The sequence below is a fragment of the Lutjanus erythropterus genome, chromosome 13 (genome assembly GCF_056507025.1).
Source record: "Lutjanus erythropterus isolate fLutEry1 chromosome 13, fLutEry1.hap2, whole genome shotgun sequence".
NCBI lineage: Eukaryota > Metazoa > Chordata > Actinopteri > Lutjaniformes > Lutjanidae > Lutjanus > Lutjanus erythropterus.
In genome coordinates, this window is record NC_139329.1 from 26,459,755 (window position 1) to 26,479,018 (window position 19,264).

Consider the following 19,264-nt stretch of genomic DNA (forward strand, 5'->3'; position numbering starts at 1 on the left):
TATGCTCAAAAAATACACTTGATGTCGCTGTGTATTTAAATTGCCTGATTTTTCAGTTTTCTTGCTAACAAGAAGTTAGAAACAACAAAGTCACTCAAGACATTGTGATTCTGTTTGATATAATTTTTAAAGGTGAGCATATCTTTACGATATATGATCATTTTTCAGGGGACTGGCTTGACACACAAATTATATAACTTGACACAACAAAAAACACCTAATATGGGTCAAATAATTGTCTGAAAACATGCTCTACCAAACAGTTCAATTGTCATTTTATGGGGAAGGTACAGAGGTAAACCAAATGTAAATAATTTGCTATAGATGGAAAAAAAAACCTTCTGATTATTCATTGTTGTTATTATGATATATTTGATGTTATTCCATTCATATTTAAGATACAATAATGTCATAACTATGTTTTCTTTACTGTCTAAAACATACTATAAAGGTTATACTATCATTTCCTGATGCTAAAATCATAAATTTAGATTTTTCATGAAATAATCTAATGATTCAAAACATTTGTGATGTTGAGTCACCATACAGATGAGCAAGTCCAATTTATGTCTTTGACAAGTTAGCCTTTTATTGGACTTATTTGGAATTTGTAAATATATTTGGTACTTTTATCATGAAGTGACACCTCAAACATTTGGTAGAGGACTATATTTAACCCTGTAACACCATATCATACTTTATACATAATGTTCTGAGACATCAATATGATCAATACTTTCCTAAACAAAAAAAAAAAAACAAAAACAAACAAAAAAAACACTTATTTTATGCAGTTTGAGACATGACTTCTGCCCTCTGGTGGAGTATCATTGCACTGCAGGCAGCAACCAGCCTGTGAGTGCAAAATCCAACATGGCTGCTCTCACCTAGTGACTCTCATGGTTTTGGAACTTAAATCTTTGCTAATTTTGAAAAAGTAACCATAAGAATAACAGTTATATTATCTAATATTTCATTCTGAATCGTTTCTGTAGTGAAGATAAGATAATGCTTTATTCGCACCACAATGAGGAAACAAATCAACCTAGAATTACTTGATATTTTGTTTTGAAATTCATGATGCAATCTGCATTATTCCACAATAACAAATACATTGTGAAATAAACTACTTAAAGATTTAAATGTCACCTTAACATACATTGTTACAACCAAACAGTTTTTTTCTGTTCACAAGATAAAATAAAAAGGTTGCTGTTTGAAAAAAAAAAGAATATTGCCAGTTGAAATGTGCCAGATGTTCCAAAAGCAATGAACAAAATTTGTTTCTGTTTCTAAAATTAAAGTTATTGATATCAATTGTTTTTCATAAATGACCGACATATCAAATATTATACAAACAAAATATTATATAAATGATATCAGAGACAAAACTGTTTTGTCTGAAGATCCCATAAACACAAACACAAACAATAAAAATGACATACAATTTTCTGGCAATTATTTGATGTCTCAAGCTTTACAGAGTTAAAAGGTTTAGTTTAATCCTAAAACAAAAAGCTCAGTAATCTTGATACACTGGCAGGTATTCCTGGATGTATATCGATGGCTGTGTATTTGCTCTGTAGTGTTTCATTAGACAACTCATTTGATAGCAGCAGCGTTCCAGGTCTCCGCTCGATGGGGGGCAGACACATTGGTAAGCTTTTGATTTGGTGGTGTGAACAGAGGTGTGACAGATCCCACCAAAACATCAATTTTGCCACTAATTACTTGTGTAGTTAGTGAGGCGCTGGTACAGAACACTCTCAAACTCTGCCCGAAACTACACAAGATAAATTGTTGAAACACTTGTCGATGCAGAGGGCAGGAGGAAATCACGAAACATGAAGAAGAAAGTGGGAGTGCGCAAACTTTGGGTTTGGATATTGATGGCAAAATTCTTAATGGTGTTAACAGTACTGTCATGTGTGGATTTATCTTGACCACTTGATTACTGACAGCCCATTAAAGCACTTCCTATTCCAATATTCAATTAAAGGCTCCACAACAAGTCCTAATAAGTTGGGTGTAGAGTTGATAAGCAACCGATCCTGAAGCTTCAAGCCCTTGGCTTCATTAGCAGGATGTTGAGCTAAAACAGAACATTCAACACGGAGGACATCAAAGTGCCCACTCTGCAAAATGAGTAACAAACTCCTTATTAGAAATGCACCGATCTCCTAGGATACAGCCAACATACACAATGATCACCCAGCAAAATCATCGCCTGTGTAATGCTCTTGAATAATGCTCTTGAATAATCTTCTCCTCAATTACATCTCGCCTGAAGGGCAGGTGTTGGTTTGCACTGTGAGATGTGAAAGAACAGAAGGAGTGATGAAGGAGAAGGAGGCAGAGGAGGAGTGGAACCGTTTCAAGATTTCAAGAAGTATGAGAAAGTAGCACTTCTCAATATGAAAAGATCAAAGTGTCTGAAAATGTGTTATACTTCACAGGACATAATCATGAGTGGATGGGGGGGGGGGGGGGGGGGGAGAAAAAAAATCACTCGCAGCATATGTGAGGGGTGGTAGGTTTTTAAGCTGCACTGGAGGCATTTTTCCTAAATCTGCCGAAGTAGGAGGGAGGCATGGAGCGGTCCAGTGCAAAGCTGCAGCAGGGTTCGTGCCAGTTCAGTGCTGTCGCAGCCCACACATTGACTTGATACAATCGCAAAGACACCAAATGCCATGAGAATGTCAAACTGTTGTGTTTAAAGAGATAACCAGCACCGAGGAAGAAACACAAACAACAACAGAGGACTGATATACACTCTGGAAAAATCAGCTTCTGTGTCGGAATGCAAATGGTGTTGTCAAGATGGGAACGCTGGGCAGGATATAAAAAGATCTCCCTCATGAGTTAATTGTATAAAAACAGCTTGTGTGGATTTTTCTGTATTCACAATATCAAACATCCCTTTGTATGACAGCAGCAGATTTTGTGTGACATGATTCAGTAGAGACGTGTCTGGGCTCAATTCAAATTCCAATACACACAGTTTTCCATTCTTAACCAGCGTACATCATACAAAATCTTATTCTCTATTTTATTATTGAACCCAAATCCTTAAAAGGAAAAGTTTGATATTTTGGGAAATACACTTATTTGATTTCTTGCAGAGAGATTTGTATGTTAGATATGAATCTACCGCCAGCAGCCAGCTAGCTTAGCTGAAACACTGGTAACAGCTCCAAGAACAGAAGTGTAAAAATGACAAATCTCCATTTTACAGGGGTTATGTGTCTGACAAGTCTTTGGCTCTGACCAGCTATCAGGCAGCCAGTGTCCAAGAAATAGCTTGGCACAACCTCCAGTAAAACAGCAAATTGTTGTTTTTTACAGGTAAGTTTTACAGGATTAAAGAAATGAAATACAACATGTTCATTTTTAGAGGTGCTGGCAGGTGGATTTTGTTAACTTTGGACAAAGCCCAGCCAGCTGTTTCAGCCTTATTACAGTTTTTATGTTAAGTTAACATCAGATTAAGGTGACCAGAAGTCTGTTTTCCTGCGGGGACAGTCTGGATAGGAAAATGAGCGAGGGAGATAAAAGGTAAAGATATGATTCCAGAGCCTCCCAATTAATTATTTTGATTCTCTGACACAATTTAAAAAGTAAAGTAGTTGTCAGTTCAAGCTATTGGTTGGACTCAGACAAACTCAGAGATTGCATCCCATGGGACTGCTAACCAAGCTAAAATGCTAATGGCAGCTAGCACAGTTAAAAGCAGTGCAGTAGGAAAAAAGCTCCATGTTGCAACCTAACGGCAAGTTGTTTTTTTTTTTTTTGTGCAACTGGACTAAGACTCTTGGCACCGACTAATGGTCTAGTCGACTCTTAGGGGGCAATTTTACTTAATATACTCAATTTTATCAGTCGATCTGGTCCTTAGTTTATTAAAGTACAGTAGCTATCATGGTCAAAATACATCAAACTGTAACTGTCCCCATTTTATTTCATAGACAATAAGATTGGTTATTCTAATGATACTGTATATTGAATGCTAATTTGGGAACATTCTGCTTCTCATTTCAGAAATCTGGTTACCTAATCCAACAATATAATGACTTTCAGAAACCTGGAGTGCTCCAGTAGAAACCAAGATAGTGTTGCATGTACCTCATCCGGGTTTCTGAACCATCTCATCGTGGCTGAGATGAGAAACCAAGACACACCTGCAGGCATGCTATGATCATGAATACGGGGATATGAACATCCAGGTTCTACATGTACATCAAACATTTTCTTCTCATTTTCAAACAACCCTGGTTCTCCTGAAAAAGAGCTTGCACAATATGTCCACATTTAGAGCTAATAAGAGACTTTGAGAGTCAGACATATGCCAGTGGTATGGGATTGTAAAGGTTAAAGTCTAAAAATACTAAAGAGTGTGTCAGTACAACATTTCTCTAACATTTGCTGACATCATTGTTGAACTTCTCTGTGATAAGACAGTGAAGCCAGACAGTCAATCAACATTAACATTTTAAAAATAGACATAATGACCCATTCAGGGTCTGGCACCAGGATAATCACACCCAGGTTTCATACATTCATTTTGAGCTTATTTCCATTTTCATTTTACTTAAATCCGTTTTCTTTATTTATTTCTTGAATCACTGACACGTGTTGGGCCAAGCATAACGTTTTCTGTTGCCGTCTACTTTAGGAGACATTATGATCACGCTCTAAATTTGATAACTTGATAACTTTTACATGTACTTTGCCAGGATTTATAAATAGTCTCAGCGCTACTGTTGAGTAAAAATCTCACAATGCAGACAGAAGAAAAGGTTATATTTAGAAAAGGAGGGGAGGAAGAAGCAGCAGCTGCGATGTAAGATATCTGAAAATGGAAACTGCTCCCAGGGGTGACAGTGCTTATTCTCTCTCTACTTAAATTATTTATTTTCCCTTTAATATACCGACGACGACAGCATCATTGGGGGGCAGAGATCACGCTGTCTGAGGACTGCTGACGTTTCTGTGGCTCCCTATGCTAATGAACGTGTCTAAACCAGTGAGCTTTAGCCTTGTTCTGGTCCCTGGTCCAGCATGTCTCTGTGGACAGCAGGTCTGTCCATGATTACAAGTCATTTTCAATCAAAATTCACGTTCTATATTATACATAACATTTGCACTTGAGGCTTTCTGCAGGGGCAGAACTAGAGGGCTGGTAAGTCGTGGCAGCTGCCACCCTTGGTGCCACCCTTGCTGGCAACCCAGTTTTGGCAAAGGTCCAGGTGAAAGTGACTGCTGCAAGGGTTGATGCTTTCCCAGGTTTCCATTTCGTCCAGGTCCTCAGCCGTCTCTGTAGCAGGCAACATCTCATCTACCAGATCTGTGAAGATTCTCAGTCATATAAGTCATGGCATTCGTACAAGGGTTATCATAGTCAAATAGATTTGGTTGGGTTCTTGAAGACGCTTCTCTCATCTAAGAGGCTCCTTCAGTCAGAACTGAAGAAGCCTCTTGGATGAGAGGCAAAATATCTTCAAGAACCCAAACAAGTCCTGTTGCCTACAATAATCCTTCTACTTATCTACCAGACTAAATTCCTCCATTAATTAGATTAAAAATGACAAATTTAAAAAGCCATAAATTAATGCATATAATTTAATGATATTCTGGCCACATATTATGCTAAATGAAGGGCTTATGATCAATGAAAAAAAGACATGTATTTGAAAAAATGTCAAGTTTTTGACACCTTTAGATATTTTTATTAAATGTTTTGCTTGTGTCTTAATAAAATAATGTCAAAATATCTTAATGTGTGTGTATATATGCATATATATATTTATATTTCCTGCTAGGTTTCTATGATCCACACAACAACCAATTCTTAGCATGAACTCTATTAATTTGGCACATATATCACCAGTTCTTTTAGTCTTTATTAATTTACTTTGACCAAATAAAGATCAGATATTTGCACAGACGTCTCTGTTGCGATGTCACTTGAATGGGAGGGACACGTTCTTTTGACTCTGTGACTACAGTATATGTGCTGTTTTACAAAACCACCCTCTCCATGCGCCTCGTAAACAACATGTCCCCAGGGGCTGAGAAGGCAATCACAGGTGAGAAATCACTGCCAGCATTGACGACTGGAGTCCTGAGACGTCAAGTGTTTGGATGGGTCATAAAGTGATTAGTCCCAGTCTCAGAGGAAAAGAGCAGGAGTCAGAGGGCTAATGATTGAACGTGCTGGTGATGATAGTTGCTTACGTATATGCAAGTGAAAAAAAATAAAAAATAAATACCACCACCAAAAGATAATGTTTGAGTAAATGCCATAAAAGCCTGGCGGTCCTTGGTGGAATGCTATGTGTCTGATTTACCTGTTCCTTGCAGGGCTGAGAACATCACTGTTCTCATTAGAAACTGCTTCTGTGCTGTCTCATAGCAACCTAAAAATAGAAATGTCCCTATTAGGCTGTATAGCTGTGATGGCTGCTACAAGTTTTGGCCTCTTTAATTGTGCAGTAAATATATAGAGGTGTGAAATATATTTTGCTCCATCTCTTCATGTACTGAGCAGTGAAACAAGCCAATTAGAGTCACTATCGGTTTTCATGATTTTGCATAAATAACCTCAAATTATGAAGCGATGTGATGTTATGGAAATAATCTCCGTTCAGTATGATTTCTGATTTTAATGCACCATGTTGGTATTTTCAGAAAAAAGCAACGTGATGATTATTCAGAACAGATTCCTTTTTCTTATTTTTACAGCTGAATCGTCTTCACTGTGTCCTTTAGTATATGGCAGATACACTCTTAGAAACAATGGTTGGGGTGAGGCTGAAGTTCTACCCAGAACCAGTTGCTTCTGAGGAACAATTTTTGAAGGAAGGGTTTGTCAAGGGTTCTTTGTAAGACTAAGGGTTCAATTAAGACTTTTCATCCACAGAACCCTTTATTGGAAATCCCTGAAAAACTCCTTTGTCATGGGTTCATTGTACCATAAAGAGCTCTGGGTAGAACCCACTAGGTGAGTTCTAGATAAAACCCTTGGCATATGAAAGGGTTCTAGGTAGAACCCCCTTAGTGTGTTCTACATAAAACTCTTAAAATATAAAAAGGTTCTTAGTAGAACCCCCTGGGTGGGTTTTAGATAAAGCCCTTGGAACATGAAATGGATCCCAGTAGAACCCCATGAGTGTGTTCTAAACAAAACCCTTAAAATAAAAAAGGTTGTCAGTCAAACCCATTGGATGTATTTGTGTTCTAGGTAAAGTCCTTAAAATATAAAAAGATTCTCTGGGTGGGTTCCTATTAGCACCCTTAGAATGTGGAACAGTTCCGGATACAATCCTGATAGAGGTCTCTGGGTGGAACCATTCCATCACAGAAGAGTTGTCTGTAGAACCCTTTATGGATCTATTTAGCACTTTTATTTCTAAGAGTGTAAGTAGACTGTCTATTGAATGCTGCAAAAAGATTAAATCTTATTTATAGCTCACACTATCTGATGCATGCATTCACTAATATTTTAAAAAGCAGCAATAACCAGCAGAAACTGTTAATCCCTTATTATCATCATGTGTAGGCCCAGCAGACTGTGTCAGTGGCTTTCATTTACAAATTGTCCTTTTGAAATAATTCAAATAAAACACACACGCAGAGCATTTACATGTCTTTGAGAGGCAGCTTTCGTTTTGTTTGTGTCCTGCAGATATGAGGATGAGGAGGACAGAGGTTTTTCATCAGACGCAATTTATTTTGGTCGACTCTGACGTCAAGAGAATACACGTTTCATTCAACATGCAAGAAAGTAAGTTATTTATAACCCGCAGTATCTCCAGGTTGTGATCCTTGAGTGCGCAGTGAAAGGAATACTCCCCATTGGACTGATGTAGTGTGCCTCCATAACAAAAGCCACGCAGCTCATGTGCGATGGTGACAGAGAGGTTCGGCACCCTGTAACCTCAACTAGGACGCGTCGATGGGAGCAGACATTGCTGGAAAATAGGGACAAAGCGAAGAAGTGTGACAAACTTTCTGTTTTGAATCATTCATTTTAACCCGATTTGTTCCCTCTTACGCGACAAACCAGCGGGCACTTTGAGCATGGAAAACCACTCCTCTGACCAGGTAAGACAATTAACAGACGCTAAGTTGCTCTGTGAAATGATTAAATCACAAATTTATTGAAAAGGAGGGTTAATTGATTCAACTTTATGTCGTTATAATGCGTCGCGGTTTATCTCATCTTCGAAGAGGGTGGGAAAAAATAGATTAACCTAGTACAATATTCGCAAAATAAAGATGTATGGGCAAGATAACGTTATTTGTGGCGTATATTAACGTTTAAATTAAAACACAATTTCGAAATGAGAGATTTGAGGGAGAATTAGACGACCAACCCAATCATTTGTAATGGAGCGCGTCTCTGTGGCCAAGTTATCCAAAATGAGAACCATGTACAGCGGCTCTTACACCTCAGTATGCCGTTATTTGATGCCTCCTGTCTAATTAGATGTTTATTGTCACTGTTTAATTTTTAAATGTCAAATATTCTTAATAACGTTGACGCACAAGCTCTTACACCTATTTTTCTTTCAACAGAAACAAATAAACAAGACTGGTGCTTTGCGCACTGATGATTTCATTCGTCATTCTTCGCCACTTTCATACATATGATGAAAAAAAAGACACAAATAACCAGCTGGTACGAGATAAACTTAAATTTCTATATCCAAATATAACCGCCCAGTCATGTATTATCAGTATGTCTGTGAATCTAACAGGTGTTGTCACCATGTTGTCTCATGCATGGACATAATTTTTGGATAGAGAGCATCACCAGATTCCACACTGGAAAACGATTTTTTTTTTACACCTTCATCTGTTATTTTATAGAAAACATATTTCCTATATAAGAAATCTGGAATGGTAAGTTTTATTTATGACCTCTAAGTTATAACAGACTGCCATCTGCTGGTGGCAATGATTTAGCAAAACATTATTATTTTCCATTTAAAATTAATACTCCCAAAATGAAGCATATGGATGTTTTTATGACAGTCATCTCTGTAAATGAATAAAATAACTGTTAAACAGATCAAAGATTTCAATTATTTTGAAACCTTATTTTATATTTAGAATGTAGATTTTCTGTAGAATATAATGCATTTTAATTCAAAATAATTTTACATAAGATCAACATTTATACTGGGCCACATCCTCACTAAAGGAACAAACAATATGAGTCTTTAATTCTAAAGACTTTGCAATGTAAGCTGACTACTTCAATGCTGTATTTAAAGGGCTGTGAGCTGTGAGTTCAACACTGAGAAGATCTGAGTTTGGCTGGGAGATGGCAGACATACTGGAGCTGCGGACAGATGGAAACTCGCTCCTGAAGGCGGTGTGGCTCCGACGCCTGAGACTCACCAGGCTCCTGTTGGAAGGCGGCGCGTACATCAACGAGAGCAATGAACGAGGAGAGACGCCGCTCATGGTGGCCTGCATGTCCATGCACACCGACCAGCAGAGTGTCAGCAAGTCAAAGCTGGTCAAGTATCTACTGGACAACCAGGCAGACCCCAACATACAAGACAAAGCAGGGAGGACAGCTCTGATGCACGCCTGCATCCACAAGGCAGGACATGAAACGGTGGATCACCTGCTGAGTAATGGAGCTGATCCCAGTCTGGAGGACAGGAGTGGGGCCTCTGCGCTCGTCTACGCCATTAATGCAGACGATAAGGAGACACTAAAACTGCTCTTGGATGCATGCAAAGCTAAAGGCAAGGAGGTCATTATAATCACCACAGACAAGTCACCATCTGGCACTAAAACTACCAAACAGTACCTAAATGTCCCCCCGTCACCAGAGCTGGACGAGAGGTCGTCCCCAGCGTACTGCACCTCTCCGTCTGATATCAACGTTACTGCATCTCCCACACCAGAGCAGGAGCAACAAAACACTGTTTTCAGCTTCCAGACCAAGCTGAAAACCTCAAGCTCGGCTGCGAAGCTCGCCAATGGGCCCACGTCTCCAACGCGGCGGCCTGTGAACCCTAAACGTGCCCGTTTGCCTCAGCTGAAGAGGCTGCAGTCAGAGCCCTGGGGGCTGATTGCACCCTCAGTCCTGGCTGCAGCCGCCGCCGCCCATGAGGAGAGTAAAAAAGCCAGCTCTGATGAGGATGTTGTCGTAGGGGTGAACGGACTCTCTCTGAGTAAGAGGGCAGCTCTATCTCGACAGAACAGTGTGGACGGAAAGGACAGTTTATTCCCACCAGTGGGCGAACCAGCCTGTAAAATGACAACCTCACTATCAGTACCACCAACGTCCAAAGCCTCATATGAGAGATCTCTGGGCCAGCACCAGCCGCTGGCACGGCGCAGCACTGTGCCCACGGAGCAGGAGAGCAGCAGCTGCAGCAGTGGACTAGCCAGCCTGAGAGACACTGTGCATAGGAGACGTCTGGGGAACGATCACTATGACTCAGACTCCCAGCTCTACTCCGACTCGGCCATGTTAGACTCTCCTAAGGTCCCAGTGGAGCGAAGGAAACTGAACACGTCTCCGTTGGCGATGCTGACCAGCTCCAGAGAGTCTCTAGACAGCAACGCCAGCCCGTCCTCTCCCAGCACAGCACACAGGCGAGCACCCGGCCTCCTGGAGAGGAGAGGCTCGGGCACGCTGCTGCTCGACCACATCTCCCACACCAGGCCAGGCCATCTGCCCCCTCTCAACGTCAACCCCAACCCTCCCATTCCCGATATTGGGGCGAGTAGCAAGCCCTCATCACCTCTGGCCACAGGTATTAGATCCATAGCCCCAGTAGCACCAAACACACCAAAGAGAGGTGGCCTCAAGTCCAAGAAGAAGCTTGTGAGAAGGCACTCTATGCAAGTGGAGCAGATGAAACAGCTCTCTGATTTTGAAGAGCTGGCTCATTAGTTAGTGATGGTGTTTATGCAGCACATATTGTGGGGGTAGAAATGTTAAAGGGATAGTTTAGATTATTTAATGTAGGGTTGTATAAGGTATTTATGGATAGTCAGTGTATTAGCTACAGCACATGGTGGTTGGCATGGCAGCAGTTTGGAGAAACAGAGAGGGGCACCAGCACAGCTACTGCAAAGTAAAGCAGTGAAAATACATTCTGTTACTGACCCCATCCAATCGTAGTTCATTGCTACATAGCTTCTGTGCTGGTGCCCCTCTCTGCTTCTCTAAACTGAGGATGTGGTGACCCTGGTGTAGGTAGACTGACTATGGATAAGTACCTCATACAAACCTACATCAAATAATCCGAACTATCCCTTTAACACCACAAATTGTCAGGAAGTACATCCATAGGTTCAGCTGTGTAGACAGCTATCTACATGTTGAATAAATGTATAATTTATTAAAAATATATATACATTGAAACTGAGCAATATAGGTAGATTTCCTCCCTGTGTTACACCCAACCTTAAGATTATTATCTTTTCTTCACAACATCTGCTGTGTATGTATTACAGGTTTGAATGTAAATGCCAAGACATGGTACTCCTCCTCTGAACTAGCTCTCTTAATGTGTAGGGAACATACAGGGTCCATTTGTAGCCAGCAGGCCACTTGGGTGCACTTTGTGCATATGTAATTAGCACCGTTAACGGACTTTTTCTTTGGAAAAGAAAAAATGTGATGCACTTGTCTGAGATGTAGCTTTGAGTAAGATGAAATTTGACTGTTTGTAGCAAATTTGTACAAAGTGCCTTTGAGATAAAGAACCCTAAAAAAAAAGAAGAGTGGACAGATACATTTCATGTATTAGGAGCATTTTTAATTCATGATGATGTAACCAAAATGTGTTTTATTTCAATATTGTTGGTCTCACATGGAACTAAATGAGTAGACGTGATGTGAATGAATGAAAAACATGCCTTAAGAAACAGGTAAAACCACGGGCTATGTATAACAGCACTTTATTGACCAGGAGGAAAAAAATAAAGATGTTGCTATTAACAGTGTTACAAAAAACTTTGAAAGCACACATAATTCTTCTATGATGAATTCAAAAAACATTAAATGACATTCGAGCCCTTGGTCAACAAAGACGTTTGTGAAACTTGTTAATTAAAATGTCATTTCATGCTAATGGCAATCAAAACTAAAGATCATACAGCTTCCATGTAACTTATCTGTGAAGCGTTGCTTCTGTTTAAGAAAAAAAAGACATAATTTAATCCATAGTATTTTTGCAAGTAGTTTGTTGTATATTCTGAATAAATGTCTATCACTTGTGACTTTCTGTTTTCTGTTTGTTTACTCATTAGTCACATTAAGCAGGAGCTCAGCTTCTAGTAGCCACACAGATGCTCATTAAAAAAAACACACACACACCAGTCTTTCCTCAGGCCACTTGGCAGTCCATTCGTAGTACTGATGACGATCATCATCAGCATCATCATCAATGTCACTGTGATTATGTCAGACCGACCATAGAGGCACTCAGATCCCACAGCTTCTTGGCGGCTTCATCATCCAGACCCTGAGGGGCGGCTGTTTTAAGGGCGCAGTCGCTGTAATCAGTGCAGAATTTAGTGTTACACATGTGACTTGAGTCGCTCCTGCTGAGCTGCTGATTTAGTCACAAGAATAAGATATTATTCAGGATACAATGATGAATACAGATGTGATTCTAGTATTTTCTCCAACATAATGCTGGTAATTCAGGTGATTCTATGATTCACAGACATATATTCTTGTCTATAAGGAGAAAAATATGCCACTGCCAGCAACATTTTTTTTTCCCACAAATTCCACATTTTGTATTTGTTCACTCATTATGAAGAACTTTCGATTTCTTAGATTTGTACCCAGCAGTGGTTAAAATGTGTGCTTTTTTAAAAAAAAATTCATGTTGAACAAGACAAACGTGCCAATGCTCAGTCATTCACTTGCAAATAGCTAAACCGCCAAAAGCAGAACAGTTCAGAGTTCAGAAATCTGCACAAATAGAAGTAAATACCTCCAATGCCAAGGCCGGATTACCAGCCGAGCAAAGCAGGCCACTGCCACTTGATCCCCAGTTGCCACAAAAGCCTCAGGTTCACTCAGAGGCCACTGCATGCATGCAATGATCAATGCATTGTGATGTATTGATTACTTTGTTTGGTAATATAGGAGCATGTTTTACAATAGAACAACATCCACTGACTTGATGTGGGCCTTTAGTTGATCCCACTTATTGAAAATAGAAATACCACAGTGTAGAAATACTCCATTACAAGTAAACATCCTGCATTCAAATTTATACTTGAGTAAAAGTACAATATAGTGTATATACTGCATTAATGAGCATATCACTTTAATGAATGTTGTAGCTGGTAATGGTGGGGCTAATTTTCATTATTTTGTCACTACTGCTGGGCAGCTTGTGACTGAATGAAGTCTTATCTTAACCTATAATAATATACTATTTATCTGTTGATTTTATTTTGTACTATTAATCTGAATCTGCATTTGTCAAACAAATGTAGTGCAGTAAAAAGTATAGTTTTAACTCTGAAGAGCACTGGAGTTTAAAAATAAAGTGCTAGAAAATAGAAATACAGGCATGTCAAAACTGTACTTAAGCACTGTACTTGAATAACTTTGACTTTTTTCACCAAAAAGCTCTGATAAACACCCAACACCAAACTTCAGGCCGACAACAACAACGACTGACTTAGCTGGAGCATATAGCGACTAAATAGCCATATTTTTAAACCAGGAGGCAGCAGAGAGTTTAACAATCAATACTAATGTCACTCTGTCTTGGCTGGATAATCAGTCACCAACATTATAAGGTGATAATGTGTCCATGTCTTATCCAGAGTTTGTTCTGCTGCCCTCAAGTGGCAAAAACACAATTATTATCACTACACTTATTTTGTAGCATAAGTCATTTTCATCATATTCTATTCTATTATATTTTAATACACAAAAAGGGGGAGCAACAATGGTGAACAGAGGCTAAGCACCTCATTTTTGCTCCGGGGCTACTGATTTGTAACAGAACACAAAATAATGTTGGTGCCTCTGATAATGAAGCTACCATCTACTGACCTGTAGTAAAGTCCACTTTCATTCTGCAGGTTTTCCTCCACAGCACAGTAGATGGTGGTCTGGGCCCCTTCTGTTGGAGTCTTGATGAGGAACATGAGTGGTGTGTATATGATTCTCTTCCACAGGGGCACTATAGGCCAGAAGTGTCGGCCGAGCTCAGTCCTGATCACTCCAGGGTGGAGGCTGTATGTTGTTACTCCGGTACCTGTAAAATGACAAGACATGGACGCAATATATAAATTTTTCCATGAGTTTGCAGTCTGAAAATAAAGTAGAAAAGTAGACAGTTTTCGCTACATCCGGTGTGAAATTGAAAAGGTTTCAAATACCTTGCAGCCTTTTAGCCAGCTCCCTGGTAAAGAGGACATTAGCCAGTTTACTTTGTCTGTAGCTTTTCCAAGGGTTGTAATCTTTGTCCTGATTTATGTCATCAAAATAAATTTGACCTGTTGAGCGAGAGCAGTGCACCCTTAGTCACAGATGTGGTATTTAATGTTGAATGAAACTGAAAAGGACGGCATTCCTGAGAGAGACAAAAATACAGAGACAGAGAAGGAGAGAAGCTGCACCTCTTTCATGAGCCAAACTCGATACGTTGACGATGCGGCTCGGAGACGACTTCTTCAGGAGATCCAACAGGCAGTTTGTTAAAAGGAAGTGGCCCAGGTGGTTTACACCAAACTGCATTTCAAAGCCATCTTCAGTCTGCCATTTTGGACAGCTCATAACGCCTGAAAGTCAGCACATGAGTTTATTTGAACGCTGTCTCTAAGCTGCTGGAATATACCACACCATCAGATGTCATTTATACGTCTACCTGCATTATTGATGAGAACATCCAGCCTCTCCTCGCTGCCTAGGATGTCTTTGGCTAGCTCTCGCACTGACTGTAGAGACGCCAAGTCCAACTTTTTGACAATAACATTGCCATTTCCGCTCCTCTTCCTCACATCCTCAGCAGCTTTATTAGCTCTGTCCATGTCTCGACAGGCCAGAATCACCCTCGCGCCTGGAACACAACAGAAAATCGTGTACATTTCCAAATGAAATGAGATAATTAAAGGCTAAAATATAAACCCCTGATAGGTCACAAACCCCTCCTCGCCAAGTCGACAGCAGTTTCTTTGCCTATCCCAGTGTTGCCTCCGGTGATCAAGACGGTCTTTCCATCCAGCATGGCTTTGCTGCGGCACACTCCACCTGCCATCCATTTCTTCACACCAATAAGTCCCAGTCCTGTACGAAAAACCCACACAGGTACAATAGATTAATCACCTCTAACCATTATACCTCATCCACTTTCACAGACAAATCCAGAGAAAACAAGACGGCAGCTTTTATTTTGTTATTTTACATTACCGAACCCTGCCTTCATATCATAAAGGTGCTGCTTTTTTTCTGTTATATCATCACTGTAAATAGGGTTAATGAAAACAATTTCGAGATTTCAGCTTAGGCTCGGTGGAATTTTTTTTATTTCTTTGTTTTTGACATTTCAATTTTATGATCAAAACACGTCTTTGTAGGCTGCTTCTACCAAAACTATAGAAAGTCTGTTTTGTGTGTTCTCATAGGTCAGTCTTGGTATATTTTGTCTGTTTATTTCGATATTGCATGTGTTTTAACCTGTCTTACCTGACTTGAAGATCCATCTTAAGTGGACCATGACGGAAATATTGGCTTTATTGTGTTCAGTCTAACAGTATGTCAGGACTGGATGACTGCAGTCCTGTTTTTATTTTTATTACTATCAAATAAATCGATCTATCCATCCATCTGTCTGTCAGGCAGGCTAATAACATACAGTACATGAAACTGACAACATCACATCATGTGACCATGTAACTATACTGAAAGCTAATATTCAATACTTTAACTATGGACTAGTAAAAACAAGCACTAATGTTTGCAGCTGTGCTCTAATGCAGCTATTACAGAAGAAAAGGGCAAAAAGAAATATGTCAAATTATTTCTAAAAACGTTTTAACATTTTAATAGGTTCGATGAAACTGTAATTAAGTTATTTTTGACGATACGATCAAGAAATTCTCCTTCTTATTACAACCTGTAGCCTGAACTGTCTCATAATCTATTAAACGAAACACGACAGACTGTACAGTACATTACAAATTCTTACCGTAAAGATGAGTGAGTTCACATTACAGAATTAAAGAGCTGGTTACTTACCTGCTACTGTGATGACAGTAATAGTTTTAGGATACTCTAAAATAAATGATCTTATCGCCGTCAAGGTCTGCATGGTCATAACAATCTTTATACTGTTTATAAACCAGAATCAAAGATTTCCCTGTTAAAGACCGATTACAGCATCCCCGTTAAAACAGGTCTCTCTCTCTCTCTCTCTCTCTCTCTCGCATAAGCTGCAAAATTACCGCAAACTAATGAGAAGAAACGTCCTCAACAACAACAACAGTTCGCTCATCGGTGCAGCTACGTAACGCGCTTCCCTCAACCCGGAAGTCCCGCCTACTGTCATCAAATAGAAGAATCCCATTGGGTCTTCTTATCAGCAATATGTTCAATGTTATACAACCTGTGCATATGACGTAATATTATATGTGTTATGTGTATTATATGTGTATATGTGTATTATAATAATAATAATAATAATAATGTTATTGTTATTGTTATTGTTATTGTTGTTGTTGTTGTTGTTGTTGTTGCTGTCATTATTAGTTTGCAACTTTCTTATGTTCAAGAACTAAGATGAAAGATAGCTAGAAACATATGCAGGTCTTTGAATTACAGACTTTGGAATAAGCCTGTATTCATTATTTACACCTATTGCTAAGTAACCCTGAGTTTGAATATACTCATAAAGATGTGCACTTTAGAGATCGGAAGGCTGCTGGCTGACAAAAAAATCATGATTTATATCTGGATGACGTATAAAAATCTTTTCAGCATATACAGGAAAATTTTCATGTTCAATGAACATAAACTACAAATCAGAAATTATTTAAACTCAGCAACGTACTCCTTTGAATATTTATAATCTTATTATGGTAGCAGCAACACTCAATAAGAAAGTTATGACTTTTAAGCAATATACTACCAGTTTATAGGACTACTATGAATATTGAGCTCTATATTATATATATATATATATATGAGTTGCCAGCAATATATACAATGTACTGTATATGTGGTCAGGCTGGGACAACAGTATAAGAGAGGTATACTGTTTTGTTGTTTCAAAATAAAAAAAATGGAGAAAAAATCTTTAAGTTGCTATTGATTATTTTTATTCTTTTATATAACAAGGCTGGACATGGTATATGAATCAATTCATAATCTCAAATCAAATGTCCATAAATCCTCCAGCAGATGGCGCTGTCAGCTCACAACACAGTCTCGGTGCCATCTAGAGGTATCCAGTAGATGGAGTACATAACATTATGTCAGGGCCCAGATTTTTACATCCACAGTTACTAGTCAAGTCAAAGAACACTGAGAAAGAACTTTATATAGCATCAAATTACATTCTTAACTCCTACAAGCAGATTAAATGTGTCTACAAGCAGACAAAAGGAGAAACCCAGCAGCAGCGCCAGGATGACAGTAATTACAGCATTATACCCTCCGATCTAAATTAGTACCTGATCGGAGCTGCAGCTGAGCAACTGACTCTTGAAATAAAACATCTGCTTACTGATGAGAGTAACGTTTTAATCTGTCAGATCAATAAGTCATCTCATTTTCTCTAAACTTCAAAGCACAATGAGTCTAGACGAGGACTACGTTTAAAGCTCTGACCTTGGGCTTTACAGGCTGACATCCGAGAGTCACAGTGACAAACTGCTGAGTGTCTGAGAGGGTGGACAGCATGTGGCTACTGTTTACAACCCTGAGTTCAAAGGTCACTGGAGAAAGTCATAAGATTATGTAATGGCCACTGCCACTGTCTGACCACAATACCCACATTACAGTCTGTCATTACATGGGCAGGACAAAACTGCTTTTCAGGGACAAAAACAGCTGACCTTCACTGACCTTTTCTCTAATGTTATAAACACATGTTTAGGAACGTTATTTTTCATACTGCTCAGTGCATAATATGTTCCCATATTGAAGGATTTTCATTCAGCCTTTACATGTCTCACCTTTTTCAATGCATGCGGGTCCCCTATTCTCAAATGTAGGCCTGGTTCTTCAGAGGTGACCTGGCTGTCTCTTTTGCTGGCTCACCACCAGGCCCATCATGTGACTGCTCTGCACACTTCCCAATCTTTCTCCCAGTATGGTAACCTTCCCCCTGCTAAAATTAGAGAGCCCTCTGCTGAGACATTTTGGAATGTGACTATCCTGTACCCGTCCTCCTGCAGATGATACGGGATCTCAATAAATTCCACCATGTCTGTCAATTTTTAATCTTTTACTTGAGTTCACTTCCCCACCATAAGAATTGTGTGGGCTTTTATGTCTCATAAAACAAACCCTGTGAGTTATTTTTACACAGAAAGTACTGCTTTCATCTCAGTTTATGATCTGAATTGTGGGTCCTTATAATTACCATTATTGTTCATACTGTTGTATTGTTGATACGTTGACTTAAGCTATTTTTCTTTGCTCTATACTGCATTTAAATAGAAACAGACATTCAGCAAGTCTCATGGGAAATGTGTTGATTTTTCAGGGTTTTTTCCACATCAAGTCTACAGAGTACCTGTGAACCGTGAAAACAGTCAATGCCATCCAAAGTCAGAGGAAATAACCCTGATGATGTCATCAGTGTCTGAGTTGCATTATTGGAAATGTAGGATCAAGTATTTTGGGGCACTTGAGCCGTAGGGCTTACCTGAGAATAAAAGTTAGGTTATTCTTTTTAAAATCTTTCCGTCCTGCAACTTTATGTAAGTGGAAAACTACCTCACTCTGGAGTACATCTTTAAGGTGCCAAATATTCATTGCACACAGGTGTTTTTGTGTAAAAATATCTTCAAATGTATTGAGAGAATCAATATGTCAAATTTCTACAGTCATCCCCACAGAGTGTGGGAGTATCGTGCTTGTGGGGGAAGAAAACAAGATTTAAAGGTACAGTAAGCAATTTGCTTTGGGTAGGTGGCTTGAAGATAGTTGAGTCTCATTCCCAGGTTGTCACATACTGATGCTTTGGGACTGAACTTGGACTGAGCCACAAATCCAAAGCATCTATTTACTGACCAGCGTTTAGCCAAAATC

At 39.3% G+C, this 19,264-nt stretch overlaps 2 protein-coding genes across 2 annotated transcripts; one reads left to right on the top strand and one right to left on the bottom strand.

Moving 5' to 3' along the window:
* The first annotated feature begins 7,829 nt into the window (after positions 1 to 7,829).
* Positions 7,830 to 11,061, top strand: ankrd34c (ankyrin repeat domain 34C). Its single transcript, XM_084734481.1, has 2 exons — positions 7,830 to 8,103; positions 9,279 to 11,061. The coding sequence occupies exon 2, from the start codon at positions 9,329 to 9,331 to the stop codon at positions 10,919 to 10,921; it is 1,593 nt and encodes a 530-aa protein (XP_084590607.1). The 5' UTR covers positions 7,830 to 8,103; positions 9,279 to 9,328; the 3' UTR covers positions 10,922 to 11,061.
* An 857-nt stretch (positions 11,062 to 11,918) lies between these two features.
* On the bottom strand, positions 11,919 to 16,506 carry LOC146316727 (retinol dehydrogenase 13-like). The gene is made up of 7 exons (XM_084733530.1): positions 16,247 to 16,506; positions 15,155 to 15,295; positions 14,877 to 15,068; positions 14,629 to 14,790; positions 14,389 to 14,505; positions 14,060 to 14,264; positions 11,919 to 12,531 (listed from the first exon to the last, which is right to left on the bottom strand). Exons 1-7 carry the CDS (start codon positions 16,323 to 16,325, stop codon positions 12,435 to 12,437), a joined length of 993 nt encoding a protein of 330 aa, XP_084589656.1. The 5' UTR covers positions 16,326 to 16,506; the 3' UTR covers positions 11,919 to 12,434.
* Between the last annotated feature and the right edge of the window lie 2,758 nt (positions 16,507 to 19,264).

Coding starts and splice junctions, on each gene's coding strand:
- ankrd34c (XM_084734481.1), top strand. CDS start 9,329: ATGGCAGACATACTGGAGCTGCGGACAGATGGAAACTCGCTCCTGAAG.
- LOC146316727 (XM_084733530.1), bottom strand. CDS start 16,325: ATGACCATGCAGACCTTGACGGCGATAAGATCATTTATTTTAGAGTAT. Junction 15,296..16,246: donor TACTGTCATCACAGTAGCAG/GTAAGTAACCAG, acceptor TTTTTCGTACAG/GACTGGGACTTATTGGTGTG. Junction 14,791..14,876: donor TGTTCTCATCAATAATGCAG/GTAGACGTATAA, acceptor GCTGACTTTCAG/GCGTTATGAGCTGTCCAAAA.